Source organism: Elephantulus edwardii, unplaced genomic scaffold, assembly GCF_000299155.1.
Source record: "Elephantulus edwardii isolate Elephantulus edwardi_28Jun2011 unplaced genomic scaffold, EleEdw1.0 scaffold00063, whole genome shotgun sequence".
NCBI lineage: Eukaryota > Metazoa > Chordata > Mammalia > Macroscelidea > Macroscelididae > Elephantulus > Elephantulus edwardii.
The window spans coordinates 616,721-634,238 of record NW_006399813.1 but is presented as its reverse complement, the minus strand read 5'-3'; the positions used below and the strand labels follow the sequence as shown (position 1 = coordinate 634,238).

The window sequence follows — 17,518 nt, the reverse complement described above, 5'->3', positions numbered from 1 at the left end:
CTATGAGGTGGATTGATCCAGTGACTGGGATAATTGGGATGGGAGTGTCAGAGACAGTGCAATTGGCACAGGACAGAGCAGAGTTTAGGGCTGTTGTCCATAGGGTCGCTATGAGTCGCAAGTGACTCGATGGCACATAACAACAACAACAACCGTCAAATCAGATCTGACTGGTACAGGAGGAGATTGCCCCTCCTTCTCCAGCAGAGCATCTGGTGGATTTGGAACCGTGTACCTCTGGGATTACAGTGAAGCTTATTGCCAATAGTGAAAACAGAAGTGTGAAACTAGCTCATACCTGTGGACCAGATTTCAGCCAAATGATAAGTAGACCAATAAAGAGAACAATTACACAGCGACGGAAATACTTCTCAACAAATCAACAGTAAAAGAGCAGTAACAGAAGTATGAATGGAAAAGGAGAAAACAGGTAGGAAATGGGAAGAATGTATTGTGGTGACTAAAACCAATGTCAGGAAATAAAATGTGTACAAGTCACTGAATGAGCAATGAATTTGCATTGTAAACTTTCTCCCAAACCACAATAAAAGGTTCCCTCAAAATGCTGAGTAAAAAGAAAAGGGTTTGTGAAACACTGCACGGCATGGATGAAACAAGAACAAATTATGCTGAGTGACATAAATTAGTCACAAAAGGGCAATCAATCTATAAGACCACACTGATACAAAACTAATGAAAGATTTACACGTGGAATCAATCTAAGAGGGTCAGCAGAGATGGGAAGTGAAGGAGAGAGGGGGAAAATAATTTTCATTTAAAAATTAATAAAAGCACTACGTTTAAGCTTTTGCAACTATGTTTATCATATATTTTTTTAAAGAATGCAATAAAGAGCACATGAAGTAAAGCTGAAGGCTAAAAGTCACATTAGTGGCTGCTTTGGGAAGGACGTAGGGCTCTGATGCCGTGGGCGGTGGTTACATGGACGTGCACATATGTAAAATTACTGAGCTATATGTTCAAGATCGATGCACCTTACTCTGAAAATTCTCCCTCCGTGAAAAGGAAATAAAAAGCAAAATTTTAGCATGCGCCCACAATGCAGCTATCTGACAGCCTCAGAGCAGTTAGCATCGGCTTCTATTTCCACTACAGACACAAGAAAAGAATTTCTTTGGGTTTTCTGTCTGCTCATGGCAGCCAAGGCTGACTGGGGGGATGCAAACATTACTGACTGCAGGGGAGGGGTCTGTCTCTGCCTCATTGCCTGTGAGCAGGAGCTGACTCATAGCTGAACTTCTATCGTGTTCTCAAGGCTGTATGGTGCACAGAGGCAAATTGCCCATCTTTCTCTCAAAGAGCTGCTAGTGAATTCTGTCAGAGAGGTGCAATCTTTGGGTCAAGAGAATAAATCCCTAAGGCCATGGACTATGGCACCAGACGTTTCTCAGGAGAGTGGCGGGCAGTCAATCATTCTTTGCATCTTAGTAATTACAGCTTCATACAATGTGAAGAACCTGTTTTATTCCACACAAGGAATCATAAAAAGCTGGCTTTACCGGAGGGGGGCAAATGCACTTACAGAAAGAACCACTTGTTATGAACATTTCTACCGTCATGGAACTTTTTTTAAATTTTTTTATTTTTTTTTTTTTTTTGCTATTAGGTAGCATAGTAAGTTAAACACTGGGCTGCTCACTGAAAGGCTAGCAGTTTGAACTCCCAGCTACTCTAAGGGGGGAAAATCAAGGCAGTTGGTTCCTGTGAAGATTTACAGCCTTGAAAGCCCTGTGGAGACGTTCTCTATCCTACATGGGTCACTCTGAGACAGAATTGACTTGACAGCAATGGGATTGCATTTGGGGTTCATCTACCTTCATCCCTGCAGCATATTCTCTACACAACAGCCAGAATGATCCCTCTAAACCTAAGTCAGATCATAGTACCCTGCTGCTCAGTATCTTGCAATGGCTCCTCATTTCTCTCAGGGTAAAAGCCAAAGCCCTCCCAGTGCCTATAAGAGCCAGCAAGCTAGAAAAACTGTGGTACATTCACACAATGGAATACTACGCAGCATTGAAAAACAATGAACTCGTAAAACATTGCACACAGGGGTGAGCCTGGAAAACATCATGCTGAGTGAAAGATCTCAGTTATAAAAGGACAAATACTGCATAATACCACTTTTATAAAACAGGACTGACAAGAGGAATTGGGGAAGAATGGGAAAAGAGTGGCTAGATAATGGCCACTGCATTAGAACAGATGAGAAGAAGAACTGTCTGAAAGGAATGTATGATTAGGCATTATATGTGTGACAACAATCTGGAACAAGAGGTGCATAGCAAAATGGACCCTGGTAGAAGGCGGTGGGAAACTGTGCAATAGTGAGTGAATGAAAACGCAATCTCTCTGTAAACTTTCATTAAAATAACAATAAAAACAAAAAGAAGGGGGTGGGATGGGAGAAAGCCAACAATCTGTTATCTTTGCAGATGTACCCATGGACTGTTCTCCTTCCTCACCCTAGCCCAGCCACACAGGGCTCCTAGTTCATCCCCACACATTTCAGGGACATTCCTCCCCAAGGGTCTTCATTCGCCTTATTTCCTATTCTGGCTGTGTTCTTCTCCCAACGTCTGCGCTGCAGATTCCCTCTCCTGTAAGGTTTTGCTCAGACGTCATCTTTTCTATGAAACCTCACTGACTCTCCCCACTCTCATTTAAAATCGCAATGCTTTCTCCCTCCTCCACCTCTCCCTCCCCTTGGTATGTCAAATCCCATTTACTTTGTTCTTTTTCCTTCTGCTTTCAATAGCACATTTCACCTTCCAATACTCTGCATAATTTACACATCATGTTTATTATTTAGCATCTATCTCCAACCCATTAGAATGCAGGCCCCTTAAAGATCTTTGTTTTGTTAATAAATATAGACCAAGAATCCATAACAGTGCCAGGAACCTAGGAGGCGCTCAGTAAGGCCTGCGGAATGTGTTAAAGGATGGATGAATGAATGAGTGAGTGAATGAATGAATGAATGAATGAATTAATGCATAGCTCCATCTGTATCAGGGCTCTGGTGGGGACTTCCGTTGCCTTCCACTCACAAAGGGCACAGAAGTTCTTGAGGCAAATGGCAAGAAGGCAGCCCCAAGGGCCCCGTGCCACATGCTCTGAGCTGTGTGGGGTAGAGTTCAGCTGCCCAGCCCAACCAGTACAAGGCATCTCCGGTCACTCTAATGCCCACCCCAGTTATGCTGGTCTCTGTTGTTGTTGCTGGGTACCGTCAACAAGTAGGAATGGACTCATTGCTGACCCTCCCGTGGGTTTTCAGAGGCTAATTGCACTGGAAGAGATTGCCCATCTTTTTCCCATGGAGCAACCGGTGGATTCAAACTGCAAAATTTTGTATTGGCAACACAATTCCTTACCACTAAGGCATCGGAGCTCCGTGTGCTGATAGCTTCCAGACAGACACAGAGACCAAGTCAGGCTGCCTTTGCTTATAGTTTAAGGTCCAGCATAGTGTCTGGTATGTGGTAGGTACTCAAAGCACATATATGAAATAGACAATTGGATGTCACCAGTCCGCAACCCCTCTCCTCACACTTTCCTGCAGTCTCTCTGGGGAAGAGCCTCAAGGGTGAGGAACAATTCAGGAGAAGGTGCCCAATCTCCTCTTCTTTGAGGTCAGAGAAAATCAGGTCAGCTGCCCCCAAGGGCAACCTCAAGCCATCCACCTAAGGCCATGAACGTCAAGGCCCACCCACTCGCCTTTCCTCCCTCTCCTTGTCCCCAGCACGCGCTGCCTCAGCCTGTGCTTTGTTCCACAGCTCCTGGTAGGCTCCGCTGGGCTTCAGCGAGAGAGGCTGAGGCTGATGGCGTGATTCTTGCAGCCTGAGGAGCTGTGCGTCTCTCAGCCTCCTGCCTCTCTGACTGTGTGTCTGTGCCCACTCTGCCAAATGGGCCAACCAAAGCAACATCCTCTGAGTCCTCCATTTGAAGCTGCTCTCCTCTCGCTGGGCAGAGGACAAGACCCGGGGCACTCATAGAACTGCCCTCCTAAGCCCCGAGGGCAAATGGGCTAAGAGCCACATACAGCTCTGGGGACTTGCAAGGTCAATGAAACTGGGGCAACATGTGAGTCAGAGTAAAGGGAGCTGGGAAAAACTCAGCCTCCTAAGAAAACACTTAGAGATGCTGTGTTGTATGTGCCAACAAGTCACCTCCGACTCATAGCGACCCTATGTAAAATAGCCTTGAACCCTGTCCTGTTCTGAGCCAGTCTCACTGACAACGACATACTTACCCCCACTGCGCCAGTTACTGAGTCAATCCATCTCAACTGGGGTCTTCCTCTCCTACATTGTCCCTCCACCCTTCCAAGCATGATGTCCTTCTCCAAGGACTGGCCCTTCCTGTCCACGTACCCAAAGTACGTGAGACGGAGCTTCAAAATCTTAGCCTCCAAGCCTTGTGTTGTTATTAGATGCCATCAAGTCAACTACAATTCATAGCCACCCTGTTAACTGATCTGAATCTTGCCCTGTCCTGGGCCATCCCCATCCTCTCTGATAATCCTCAAGCCTGTTGTTATAGCCACTGTGTCAGTCCAGCATCTTCCTCTCTTGCCTTGACCTTTACCTTTCCTAGCATGATGACTTTTTCCAAGGACTGGCCCCTTCTGGCAACATGTCCTGAGTACGTAAGATGAAGTTTCACCATCCTTGTCTCAAAGAAGTGCCCTGTTGCTGTTCCACCTAGACAGCCATTGTTTGTTTTGGCAGTCTGTGGGATAGTCAGTACTCTCCACCAACATCACAATTCAGAGAGATTGCTGTTTACCAGGAACAAACCCGGGCTTTGAAACTTGACTCTGAGTCTATGAACAATGATTGTACCATTGCAGTAGCAGTAATAATAATAATAAGTACAACCTAAATGTCCAATGATAAATAATGCAAGTCTACTCTGTGCTAGGCACAAAGGTACATTATTATGAAGGCCAACGGGTCTGTCTCATTTGGTACTTACCAAATCCCGAAAGACATACATTAATTAGAAAGTTACCTTGACAGTGACTGATATGGAACAAGTAAATCTGACCTGAGTGTCTAACAGAGGAAATGAACTAACCAGGGCCAAGTGAGGAGTAGTGAGGGGTTCTGGGAAGCCTCCCCAAGCAGGGGCTATTTTAGCTGAAAGCTAAAAAATGAGCGGCAATCCAGCCCTATATTGTGCCATTATATACAGCACTTACACAATAATGTCTACTGACTTAGGGAAATACTTACAACATTATACAAGAATACCATGAGATACAGCACCATGTATATATAGATGCTCTTAGCCATGTAAAAATAATCCATGTATATAAATATACTTGTACTTGGGAGAAGTTTCTAGAACTCCAAACTGTTCACAGTAGTTAGCTGTAGGTGGTAGAATGGCTGGTGATTTAATCATCTGGATGCTTCCCTATATTTTCAAACGTAAACATGGTTTTTATGCTTTTATGCTCAAAAATTACCGTCCAAATGTCGGGGTGCCTCTTCTACCCCTGTGACCCGGGCACCTTGGCCATTCCCCTGCTTCCAGGCAATGCTAATACTTGAGCGGGTTGCTCTGTGCACATGCTGAGGCTTCCTGGAAACCATTCCAACACCAGCTGGGTGAAGTTTTCCTCCTCGAAACCAATCGATCTCACTCTACAGCTGCATCCCCCTCACTTAGCACATGCTTTGGCAGAACCCACCCCCCTAAATGCTATCCCGAATTCAAAGTATTTCTTAACAGCAAAGCCAGTTCTCCTTTAAGGCAATTTGTTGGCTTAACCTGTTGAGGCTGCAGTTTTCCTCACTAGTCCTTGAAGAAAATCCTCACAGATTGAGTTCCTTCTGCCCTTAGCCTTTGGCATTGCAGTAGGGAGGCAGGACTCAGAAGAGAGAAGAGCTCAGTGCTGAGTGACAGTGACCAGGGGCCAGAATATATCCTCTTTGGGCCTCAGTTTCCTTGTTCGCAAGAGAGACGAAGTTGGGCTTTCAGGCTTCCCCCAGCTCCTCTCCTGCCTCAGACACTCTCGCTCTATGACTAATCCATCCTTAGACAGAGGATCTGGAGCTGGCATGATTAGAGAGCAATTGTTCTGGGACCCAGACGAGCACGGCTCATCGCCTGCTGGGGTCCAAGTGCACCAAGCCCTGTTGTTACAGAGAACGTCTCTACTAGCCAGAGCAGGGACGGCTAAATGGACACCGTGAAATCGAATTCACCCTAATCCACCAGCTTTCTCTCCCTGCCCAAGCTCTGGCCCTGTACACTGGGCCTCTCCCACATCTTCTGTACTTTCTGGGGCTCAGCAGCTCATCTGGGCAGCCTTCCAGCTCTGGCCAGAAGCAGGGCTGCCCAGGGCTCCACTGCCCATTAGCGGGAAGGTGCCCTACTGGGCAGGGAGGAGGAGGCTGGAGCCTGGGCTGAAAGGAGGGCAGAGGCCATTGGTAAAGATTAGAAAAGAGAAAATCACCCCCCTGACAGCCGTGGGGAGCCTGCTCCATAAATCCTACAGCTTCCCGGGGCAGACTCAAGATGCACAGGGCTTCCTGATTTAAGGCATCAGTTACACAGGCCTCAATTCGAATGGAGCCTCTGCTCCTGGCAAGCTGTTTGGGCAAATTATTGAAGCTCTCTGAGGTTCAGACTCCAGTTTATCTATACAATTATCTATAGAACAGGGAGAACAGTAACGTCTACCAGTGAGAGGCTACACACATTAAGTGAGATGAAGCGTACTAAACATCATGCCCAGCACACAATCATTAAGAGCTGAAAAACAAAATAAAACCTAAAGACCATCCCAGGATCCCGGAAAAGCACTGGCTGGAGCCAGGATAGGGAAGATTGAAGTGTTAAAGCTGAAAGGCGCTTCAAAAACCTCAAATTCAATCCCTTCCTTTGTTTAACAGAGGAAGAAAGAAAAAGGTTCAGAGAGGTCAAATAACTTTTCCAAGGTTGCACAGCTAGTTAGTCACAGAGTACAGTTCAAAGTCAGGTCTAATTCTCTAACACCTGCCTCCCCTTCACCCCACCCCAACCCATCTGTTCAAAGACATCCTTTGTTAGGGTCTCCTTCCCACAGAGAGGGTTTTACATAGGGAACCCCTGTTGGCATTCTACCCAATAACTTGCCTTCTGAAGTAGGCATCAAATTGCCATAAGCTTGTGGGAGCTATGCAAATGATATGCAAAACACATGCAAATAACCACAGGTTATTGATGAATCGGCAGTTTGCACTTTTGTTACATGTAACTAGATCACACTACAGGATGTGAATTGCTTTTCTTTTTTGGTCCTCTGCCAAGTGGAAGGAAATAAAATTTGTGGCTGACTGACCAGCCCTCTGCCCAAACCATGCCTGGCTTGGTGCAGGCCTCAGCTGACTCCTGTCATCCAAACACCCAATACATGCCTCACGCTTGGCCAGGATTACTTCCTGGAGCCAGCCCAGGGTACAGCTGCCTTGGACTGGCTTGTCCAGGCAGGGAGCAGGGTGCCTGGGCACATCTGGCGGAGAAGTGTTCTCATGGACAAAGGTGCCCCTTAACTCCAGATGGTCAGAGAGGGGCAGAGCTAGGGGACCTGGCAGTGACAGGGCAGGTCTAACCTCCATGTTCCCTACTTTGGGAACTGGGCCTCAGTATCCTTTTTCCAATTCAACAGAAGGCTCCCCCTTGATGGGAATAGACTCCCAGGTGTGAGACTGATGGAGCTACATCTGAGCTGATGGGGACAGCTGTGGCCAGAGTCTGGAGGGGAAAGGGGAGACAGAACTTGTTGAGGACACAAGGCTTGCCATTTGGAAGGCTTTCTTGGAGCTTAACAATATACACTCTGGAAACCCAGGCAGCTCTATTCAGTCAAGGGTTCCTAGTTGCCTGCTGTGTCCAGACATTGAGCAGCATTTTGAAAAATTTGTCAAATAAGTAAGAGGTAGCCAATTACAGCCCCCCACCACCCACCCCCAGCAGAGAGGAAACAGATAACAAAGCTTAGTAGGACATTAGCATGCCCTGAAAGTGTTTTACGTGTATGTTTGTGTGTGTTGCCCGTACAAAAGCATGAATGTACGTTTGTGTGTGGGTGCAGGGGTACATGGGCTTTCCTCTCCAGCCCCACGTTGAATCATTCGTCACTAATGACAGTAAAACTACAATCATAGGCCTACTGTTTATTGATTACTTATTAAATGGTTTCTATGTACGAGCTCAGGATATTCTTCCAGAAACCCTAGAAAGTGGGTACTATTTTAAGTTCACCCTTTCACAGATGGGACAGCTCTTGGTCTCTTGGCGTCATAGTCCTGTAGGAAGTTGAGCCACTAACCCAGAGACCACAGATTCCACCAGAGGTTCAAATCCCACCAGTGGGTTGGCGTGAAAAGTTAAACAATCTCTTCCCATGTGATTTACAGCCTCTAAAAACTTGTTGGAGGGTCAGCTATGAATCAGTTCCAATTTGACAGCAATGAGTTTTTTGAGTTGTTTACATAAGGAAACTAAGAGATTACACAAGTGATTTTTCCCCCCACGTCACATAGCCAGAAATCCATAGCAAGGACTTGAAGCCAAGCCAGTATCACTAGCTTTTATGCACACCCATACCTGTCTCTCCCCTTGGAAGAGCCGCCAGCTCCTTGAGGCAGGAGCTGGCGGCAGCAGGGTTGCTTCCTGGAGAATCAGGCTGTGATCCCTGACAGTACATCGCATCCCCACCTGGCAGGAGAGGCCATGACCTCCCCAACGTCAGGACCAGGCCTCTGCTCAGCTCCGTCCCCACTCAGTAGACAGACTTTCTCCAACAGCCTTCCTGGGTCTGCACATCTGTGAGAGTTTCCTAATGTGGCAACACTTTGCTGTAATGGCCACACTCAGAGGCCCAGCCCATCCTAATGGACTGAGACCAGCTCATTCTGCAACAAGAGCTTAGGAACGATAGCAGCAGCCACACACGTGCCATGTGTCTGGGGTCTCAGGGCCTGACCTGGGACAAGTCTGGGCTGCCTCCTGTGCTCTTTTCCTCTCCCCTTCAGTCCACCTCGTCAGAGAGACCAGGAGGTCATGAAAAATAGAGAGACTGGCCTGGAGGTGCTGGGGGAATCGGGAAAGCAGCGGTAGAATTAAGATCTTGCTCCCAGCCACTTTAGGGGACCCTCTGGGCCTTTATCTGCTGCTGTTCTGCCTCATGAAGAAAAAAAAATGTACAAGAAAAGGTTTGGAAAGGTACACATGCACAATTGTAATGCAAAGGGGAGAATTGTGGGTGCCTCAGCTTGCCTGGGAAAGCAGCCAAGTGAAGCCAGAGGTTCTGAGTCCAGAGTCTCAGATATGGAAGATGGGCCAGGCTTGGCAGGTGCCAGAGATGGCCAGAGCTCCCCAGTCGAAAGAGAGCTCTACTACTGACAAGAATTTAAAGAAGGGACAAACACTTTGGGTAAGAGTGTCCTAGCAAGGCCCAATCCCTGGCAGTCCGCCCAGGCACTCACTGGCACTTGGTGGCCCAGGCAGTGCCTGGTGATTAGATTATGGCCTGGCAGGCCCGGGCAGGGAGCCCCAACATGCCCTGGACACCCACACCCAGGAATGACACCACCAGGTCACCAGCCCTAGGGCTGCCTGGGAACAGTGTACTTCACTGTGATAGGCAAAGTTACACACGGTTTTGCAAAGAAACTGGAATGTTAAGAGCAGACATCAGCATGGCTCCCTGCTCCTGCTGGTAGCAACAGAGATTCCCAAAGTGAGAGCTGAGCAGAGGTAATCAGAGCACTTGGGTTCTGCTGGACAGCCCAAGGGTGGAGCTGGCTAGTACAGATACACAAGAATCAGAGCACATGGAAGTGTCTTCAGAAAGACTGCCTGCCTGGTTGACGAGCGGCAGGCACTCCAGGGTGTTCCTGGGTCCTCACACTGCCCCAGCTTTCAACTCTGCACCATCTGCTCCCTGCGTTCTAGTGTGGTTCAGCCCGTTTCCACCCACTGGAAGCCTGTCTCTGTGGCCCCTCCAAACCCACCACCACCTGACAAGCAGCCTCAGGCTCCCTGGCTCTGTCAGCAGAACAGCAGAAGTGTCCACTCTGGGGTCTTGGCCTGTACGAGCTTTCTGGTCCTCAGTCACCCAGCCCTCTCCTGCTTTTTCAGCTACCACCCAGCCTGGCCCTGCACAGCAGAGGACAAGAAAGTGGCACCATTTCCCAGCACAATGCCTCCAGGATGCCAGCCAGCCTGGGGGTCATACAACCCTGCCTTTTCATCCTTCTTAAATGGCTCCCAAAGCCACCAGCATGGGGGTCGATGTGATGGGCACCTTCAACCTGCCCTGGACTCACCGGAGTGGGATCTTGACACGGAGGTAGCGGTCCACTGCGATTGCCAGCAGGGCCAGGATGGAGCTCTGGGTGAGGATGAGGACAGGACAGGCGACCATGAGGCAAGTGTGGAAGTAGGTCTGTGGCCCAATGTTGATGAGGATGGCGAGTGGGATGACCAGGGCGCCCACGGCCACGTCAGCCACCGCCAGAGAGACGATGAAGCAGAAGGTGGCATCCCGCAGCGCCTGGTTCACTTTCACCGCCCAGATCACCAGCACGTTCCCAGGTACGGAGACAAGGGCGATGAGCACCTCAATGCCAATGTATGCGGCCTGGAAGGCCGTGATGGAGGGCGCCATGGCGGGCACGGGGTGGGCACATCAGCAGGCAGGCACCGAGGGGCGCAAGGCAGGCACCTGTGGTCACGGAAGCCTGGGGTGGGGAGGCCCGCCTGGGAGGGGCAGGGGAGCCCAGGCGCTCGGGGCTCCCGCTGCCCATGGGAGCCAGGGGCCCCACTTGGCACAGCCAGTGCTTGTGCTGGCTGATGGGGGTCCCAGGGTCCTTCCCCAGCCTAATCTCTATCTCCTCCCCTCATTACCCTGAGAGGGTTCATCCAGCAACTTAAAATAGCAAAGCTGGCTGCTCCAAGGACTTTCTTCTTATCAGGTGTGAGCCAGCTCCCAGCAAACGCACACACATACCCTACCCAGGGGTCCCCCAGGCCTGGCTCTGCCCACCCGTGCCCAGTAAACAGGAGGCAGGGAGCTCACCATCCTGCCTGCTGGCCGGCAGGGGGTCACAGAGGCGGTGCCCAAAGTTGCGGGCACCTGGAGCCGCCCAGAGCTCTGGGGCTGCGCTGGCCAGGGCTGGGCTCTGGGCACCTCGCGGCAGCTCATCGTCCTCTGGCTCCCGCCGCAGCGCTCCCAGCCCGGCCTTTCAAGCAATCACATGGTGCAGAGAGGCTCAGCCCAGGACGCTTTTAAAGAGGTAGGCGCCCCCGTTTCGCACCTGGGACTAGGGTGGCAGGCGTGGGTTTGGGAGACTGAGCCCAGGACAAGGCCAGAGGGTGAGGGGCAAGCTCCCCAGATCCCAGCATCTGCGCACATTTGCCCTGCGCCCACCCACTTGAGACACTGCTGGTGCCTGGCTCCTAGCTGTCCCCCCAGTCCCGCTCCAGTTCTGCCTTGCCTGCTCTCTACCCCAAGGCTGGGGGTGGGGTGGGGGCACAGGAGGGCATTTCAGCCCCTTTTTGCAGCCTTCTCCTGCACCATCCTGGGGAGTCCCGGGGGAATCCGAGGCACAGACTCACCCAAGGTCACCAAAGCTGGTGGAGTTCCTAACCACCTGAGCGCTACTGTCCCAGTGTCCGGCAGTTCGACGCCTTCAGCAGCCACTTGCTCCGGGGGTGCCGGGAGAATCCAGGACCCGCCTGTTGTAGGGGGACGAGAGCGGGCTAGGACTCCACTCCCAGCGCCGGCGCCTCCATCGCCCCAGGCGCGGGAGCTGAGTGACAACCCGGCTCCGCACACCGGGCAGGGGCGGGGGCGGCGGCACCGGGGCCCCCCCCCCCCCCCCCTCCAAACAAAGGAAGTGATTCTGGGGGAAAAAAGCTGGGAAAACGTGAGCTTTCGGAAGGATCTAGTGTCTGAATCCAGCCCGCAGCCAGACTGAGGCGCAGCCTCCGGGTGTCCACTCCCTCTTTTCTGGAAGCGGGAGCCCTGGCCCCCCTCCAAAGTCCCCTCCACGCCTCACAGGCGGCGCAGCACCTCACCTGCCGGGCTCCGAATGTTCCCTTCGCTAACACCACCCCAAATCCCGTCCTGTGACCATCCCAATCCAAAAACCCCCGCACTGGGATGCAAGCCAGCCCCGCACGTCCTCAGAAACTAACACCCATGGAGCGCGCCTTACTCTGCAGCCTTAGCCTGAGTCATTACACAAGATTTCTCCCTCATCTCTCTTTCGGAACTGCCTTGTAGTCTATTAGGAATTTCCATTTTACAGATGAGGACGCTGAGGCTCAGAGAAGTGACCTAGATCTTCGCTGTCAATGTCACCCCCTCTGCGTGCTCTCCTCTGCCCCATTTCTCCACTCCATAACAAAGCATAAAAACATAAAATGTGACTCTTCCAGTCCGTGGTACAGATGAAGCAGCACGCTCAGCAAAAGAAATGAATGAAAATCTCGCTTCTCTGTAAATCGTTTGTTAAAATCACAATTAAAATAAAATTTTATTTAAAAAAAAAAAAAAAAAAAAAAGAAAAAAAAAAAAAAAAAAGGAAAGGACTTCCACAGACAGTTTCACACACCAAATCATGAGGGAGCCAGAGCAGGAACCCCCAGAAGCACTAGAGTTGCACCCTTGCAGAGCTCTCTTGGCTGTGCCCCACCTGGTTCTGGACGGTCCCCTGGTATTTAAATGCCTCACAGGGGCCGACCAGGACCACCCTGGGGCAGACTCATCTAAGCTCAGAATAGATGTCTTGCAGGAACAGAGAGTTTGTGACTGGGTATCTAGAACGGGTCCTGTTGGGGGCAGGCAAAGAGAGCTGGGCTGGGGCTCCACAATGTCTCCTGGGCAGCTCCTGGCCTTTGAGCCCTTTGTTGGTCTCAAGATGCAAACAGAGAAGCAGGTTGAGTCTTCCTCAGAGGAGGAAAAGATAACCTTCATTTCTGCCTTCAGGGGGAGCAGGGAATCTATGACTCAAAGTGCAAAGCTGCAGTTCTGCCCAAAGCCATAATGTTTGAGGAACTAGGAAGTGTGCCCTCTCCTTTCTCCACTTTCTCCTCCCCTCCGCTTGCAGACTTCTTCAACACTCACAGCCTTCTGTCCGTCCCAGACGTGAGCATGCTGGTCTTGGCGTCCACCCCTCTGTCTCGAGTCCTTTCATCAGCCCAAGACCTTCTTGGTTTCCCCATTCATCCTCTCCAACTTCCCCCATGTACTTCTCTTCCTAACAATCACTCTGTCCACAGCATCTCAGAATCACTCCATTGTCAGAATTTAGGGCAGAGAGCAGGTGATTAGGGTCACTCTTTCTGGCCCTCGGCAACATCATCAACACTATAGGGTACTTTAGCCTCACACGGTACCCCCAAGCCCCATATACACACTCCTGCCTCTAACTCCTCTTACCTGTTGTGGACAAGCAAGAGATGTCGTTGTTACCTGCAACTTATATATACAATAGCTCTGAAGCCTGCTCTATCCTGAGCCAATTTCACTGTCTCTGACACACCTATCCCCATTACCCCAGTTACTGAGTCAGTCCATCTCATCCAACGTCTTTCTTTCTTGTGCTGTCCCTCCACCTTTCTAAGCATGATGTTTCTTCTCCAAGGACTGGTCCCTCCTGGCAACATGCCCAAAGAATGTGAGATGGAAGTTCTAAATCCTTGCCTCCAAAGGGCAGTCTGGTTTCACCCTCTCCATGACAGACTTGCTTGTTCTCCTAGCAGTCCGTGGCATATTCAATACTCTTCTCCAGCACCACAGCTCAAAGGCATTGATTCAACTTAGTCATTCATCCTTAGTCATTGTTCCAGCTCCTTGATGCATCACAAGTGATTGTGAAGACTGTGACATGGATCACTAAGGTGCACCTGAGTCTCCAGACTGACATCGTCGATCTTCAGTACTCTGGAGAGGTCCCCTACAGCGAATTTTCTCCAATGTAATTCATCTTTAATTTCTTGACTGTTGGTGCCAAGCAAGCTTGGGGAACCGAGCAAGCAGAAATTTTTAACAACCTCAATCTCTTCTCCATCTATTATGGTGCTGTCCATTGGCTCAGGGGGTTAGAATCTTTGTCTTTTTGATGTTGAGTTTCAATCCATAATGAAGACTGCAGTCCTTGACCTTTTGCAGAAAATGCCTCAGGTTCTCCTCTGTTTCAGCAAGCACAGTTCTGTCATCTGCACAATGCAGGTTGTTGATAAGTCTTCCGCCAATCCTGATGCCATGCTTCCCATCTACATAAGACCTGCAGGTAATTTGTTTTTTTCTCAGTTCTGGCCAAAATAAGCTAAAACCCTTTGCCCATCTCCCATGCCTGTATCCAGGGACAAGCCTCTCAGAGGACACCAGCCTGCAGAAACCGGCTGGCCAAGGTGGGGTCCTCCTTGTAAGCTGTTCTCTCATCAGAGTCTTCTGGCCAGAAGTATGAGTTCTGGGTGCTCCTGGGTAGCATGGCTGTCTGGTTCTGGGAGACAAGCATTTGCCTGCCAGTCAGAAGAGCCAGAAGCTGGTCTCTAACCTACACTCTATTACAAATCGTCTGTGTGGCCTCAGTCAAGTCGCCTTTCCTCTCCTGGACTCCATTTATGAATCCATAGTCTGTGACAAACTGATGTCTATATCACCCTTTTCTCTTCCATTACAAGGTGAAGGAAGATGCTCAGGGATGGATGTCATGAGGGGCTGGACCTTTCTCTCTAGAAAACTTCCACCCCGGCTGCCCCATCCAAAGGGAGATACTGGCCCTGTAGGAGGAGAGGATGGGACAAGGAGCCAAGGAAGGGACATCAGAGGTCTATAGTGGGAAGACAGCAATAAAGGTATGGGAAGAGTGGGTAGAAACACAGTATCCAGAATCCACACTGAGCCCGAACTATCCCAGGGTGTCCAGGACCCCCCACCTGGATAGCCCCCCACATCCCTGTCCTAGCATCCTCTGCACGCATGCTTCACCTGCCCCCTAAAAACTGGTTCCTCATCTCTATAGGAACACAGAGAGCAGCTCTGAAGAGTAAATGAGCTGACTCACGGGGAGTCACGGGATCAGTTCTCAAAAAAGGCAAGCAGTTGGCATATGTTTTGTTGTGTATATTTTTACCACGATTTAAAAGAATAATAATTAAAAATGAAAGACTGGCAGTCAGCACGAGGCTGGTTTAAAGGATATGATAAAGCAGACTCCCACACCTTTCTCTCAGTGTCTGGTGGGTTTGAACCATTGACCTTTCTATTAGTCTCTGTGCAACCCAGGCTCCTGAAAAGAGTAAAGGGAAAAGAGTTAGGGAATCTGTTCAGTGTAGTGAGTGAGGCTAAAGTTGGCATGAAATCCCATAGGCACTAGGTTTAGGCAATGTTAATGATGCTCCTATTTTGCAAGTGACTTTGGGGACAAGTTAATGGCACAGAGTACAAAATACCTGTAGTGCCTGGTCTTTACCCCATCATTTCCTTCTCTCATCTCTTTCTTCTTTTCCTCCCAGAGTCCCTGTCCTGGGTTCCTCCACCACCCTCTCAGCCTCTCCATTGCTCACAGGGCTGCAGGGCAACATGAGGGGAAGGTGAAGTGGAAGCAACTCTGCTGAGTAGTTCTGCCCCCCCACTTTCTCCTCCCCAGCTCCACTGCACTCACTCAACCCATCGCTCTCAAGTTGGGAGTGACTCATAGCTGATGTCAGGGTCCAGGTCTCTTGCTCATAACGCTGCTCTGAGTCTTTCAACAGCACCTAATAACAACAACGTAGCTGACCCAGGAGGTTTTCAGAGACTGTAAATCACAGGGGAAGAGAATGCCTATCTTTCACTCACATCACCTACCTTTGGGTTGGGAGTGAAACTTCCTATCCACGAGGCCACTAGAGCTCTCAAACTGCACTAAACAAACCCTCGTGGTCAAAAAGGGGCCTATCCAAGGAGACTAAAGCCATCCCTGAGGACACCAGCAAGGAAGTTGGTGAGGGAGCAAAGTTGGCTCTGTACCAAGGGACCTTGTAGTGACGGAGGAAGTTTAGGATGCACCTCTATCCCTTTCCAGCTCAATGCAACCCTATCAAACAGCACAGAACCGTCCACTTTTCCAGCCTGTAATCTGTCTTTACTGAGGCAGACTGCTTATCTTTCTCCTTCAGAGTGGCCAGTTCAAATCACAGACCTTTCAGCTAGTAGCTGAGTGCTAAACCACGGTGCCACCAGTACTCCTTTATCCTGCAAGCAGGATGGTATTTTGAGCCCTGGCCCATTTGGTAGCCGTCTTCTGGGCAGTGTGGGTGTGAGGAGGAGAGTCCAGTGCCGGCAGGTGGGATCAGACAAAAGGATTCGCTGGCATGGACACAGGCTTTGCCTCCACCTCTGAGACGCATCTGCTTCTGCAGTATCTTCCTTGAAGGCTTTCCAGATCCTTCCTTGAAGTCATTCCTCTTTCCTCCCCCTTCTTCCTCCTCAGATCTAGAATCTAGGTCTCCCTTTCTCACATCTTCCCTCCCTCCTTCCCTCTCCCTTCTCTCAGGCCAGAGACTCCTGTGGGGGAAATACCAGGTCTGTGAGGAAAATCAGGCCACACAACACAGGCTGATATTGTTACATGTGCCTACATGCATGTGTGTGTGTGTGTGTGTGTGTGTGTGTGTGTGTGTGTGTGTAAGCAGGCGAAGGATGAGGGTCTCTCAGTTCCCCCAGACATAGCACTAAATGAGCCTTACAGCCCAAATCAACAGTGTAGCTTGCTTCAATTCCCTTCTTAACCTCATCATCCGTCCGTTCATTCATTTCTATTCAACAACCAGCCACCAAGCCCCTTTTATGTAGCAGACGTTAAGCTGAGCACCGGGGAATAGAGATAAAAGGCAGCGTCTGCTCCTCCAGGCTCCAGAAAGAGGTCACAATTGAGTGGAGGAACGTCAGGCATGTTGTTGTTGCTGACAAGTTAATTCTGACTCATGGCAACCCCACGTGCGCAGGGAACTCTTCCTTTGGGTTTGTGGGGCGGTGGTCTTTCAGGACCAGATGTTCAGACTTGTCTTCTCAGGCCCCTCTGAGTGGGTTTGAACCACAGACCTTTCTGCTAATCGTTGAGTACTTAAACCTTTAGCCCCACCCAGGAAATCTAAGCATCATGCACACTGCTGTTGTTCCACTGCTGGAACTGATCCCCAGCTGACCCTCCAGTAGGTATTCAACAGAGGCAGTAAAATGCACGGAAGGAGACTTTCTCCCACACGGGAGCTGGTGGATTCGAATTGGGTGCCTTTGGTTTGGTAGAACAACTCCTTACAAGTCCACCAGAGCTCCCTGAACGTCAGGTATAAATGCTGCAAACCCACAACCCCACCAATGAGGACAGAATGTTTCTCCAAAGTCTAACTTGTCTTTTCAACCCTCCACTGATTCCTCCTCTGGAACTCCAGCAGGGATGAAAAGGTGCTAATGTGAGAGCTGGGTGGATGGGATGGGGTCCTC

At 49.9% G+C, this 17,518-nt stretch overlaps 1 protein-coding gene across 1 annotated transcript in view; it reads right to left on the bottom strand.

Annotated features, from left to right (window-relative positions):
• ADORA1 (adenosine A1 receptor) overlaps positions 1-11,855 on the bottom strand; it is a 64,360-nt gene extending 52,505 nt beyond the window's left edge. Inside the window, exons 1-3 of the mRNA XM_006887883.1 lie at positions 11,638-11,855; positions 11,099-11,261; positions 10,347-10,744 (exon numbers count right to left, since the gene is read on the bottom strand). Of these exons, the coding sequence (XP_006887945.1) occupies positions 10,347-10,687 (341 nt within the window). The 5' untranslated portion in view covers positions 10,688-10,744; positions 11,099-11,261; positions 11,638-11,855. The remainder of the gene's footprint in view (positions 1-10,346; positions 10,745-11,098; positions 11,262-11,637) is intronic.
• Between the last annotated feature and the right edge of the window lie 5,663 nt (positions 11,856-17,518).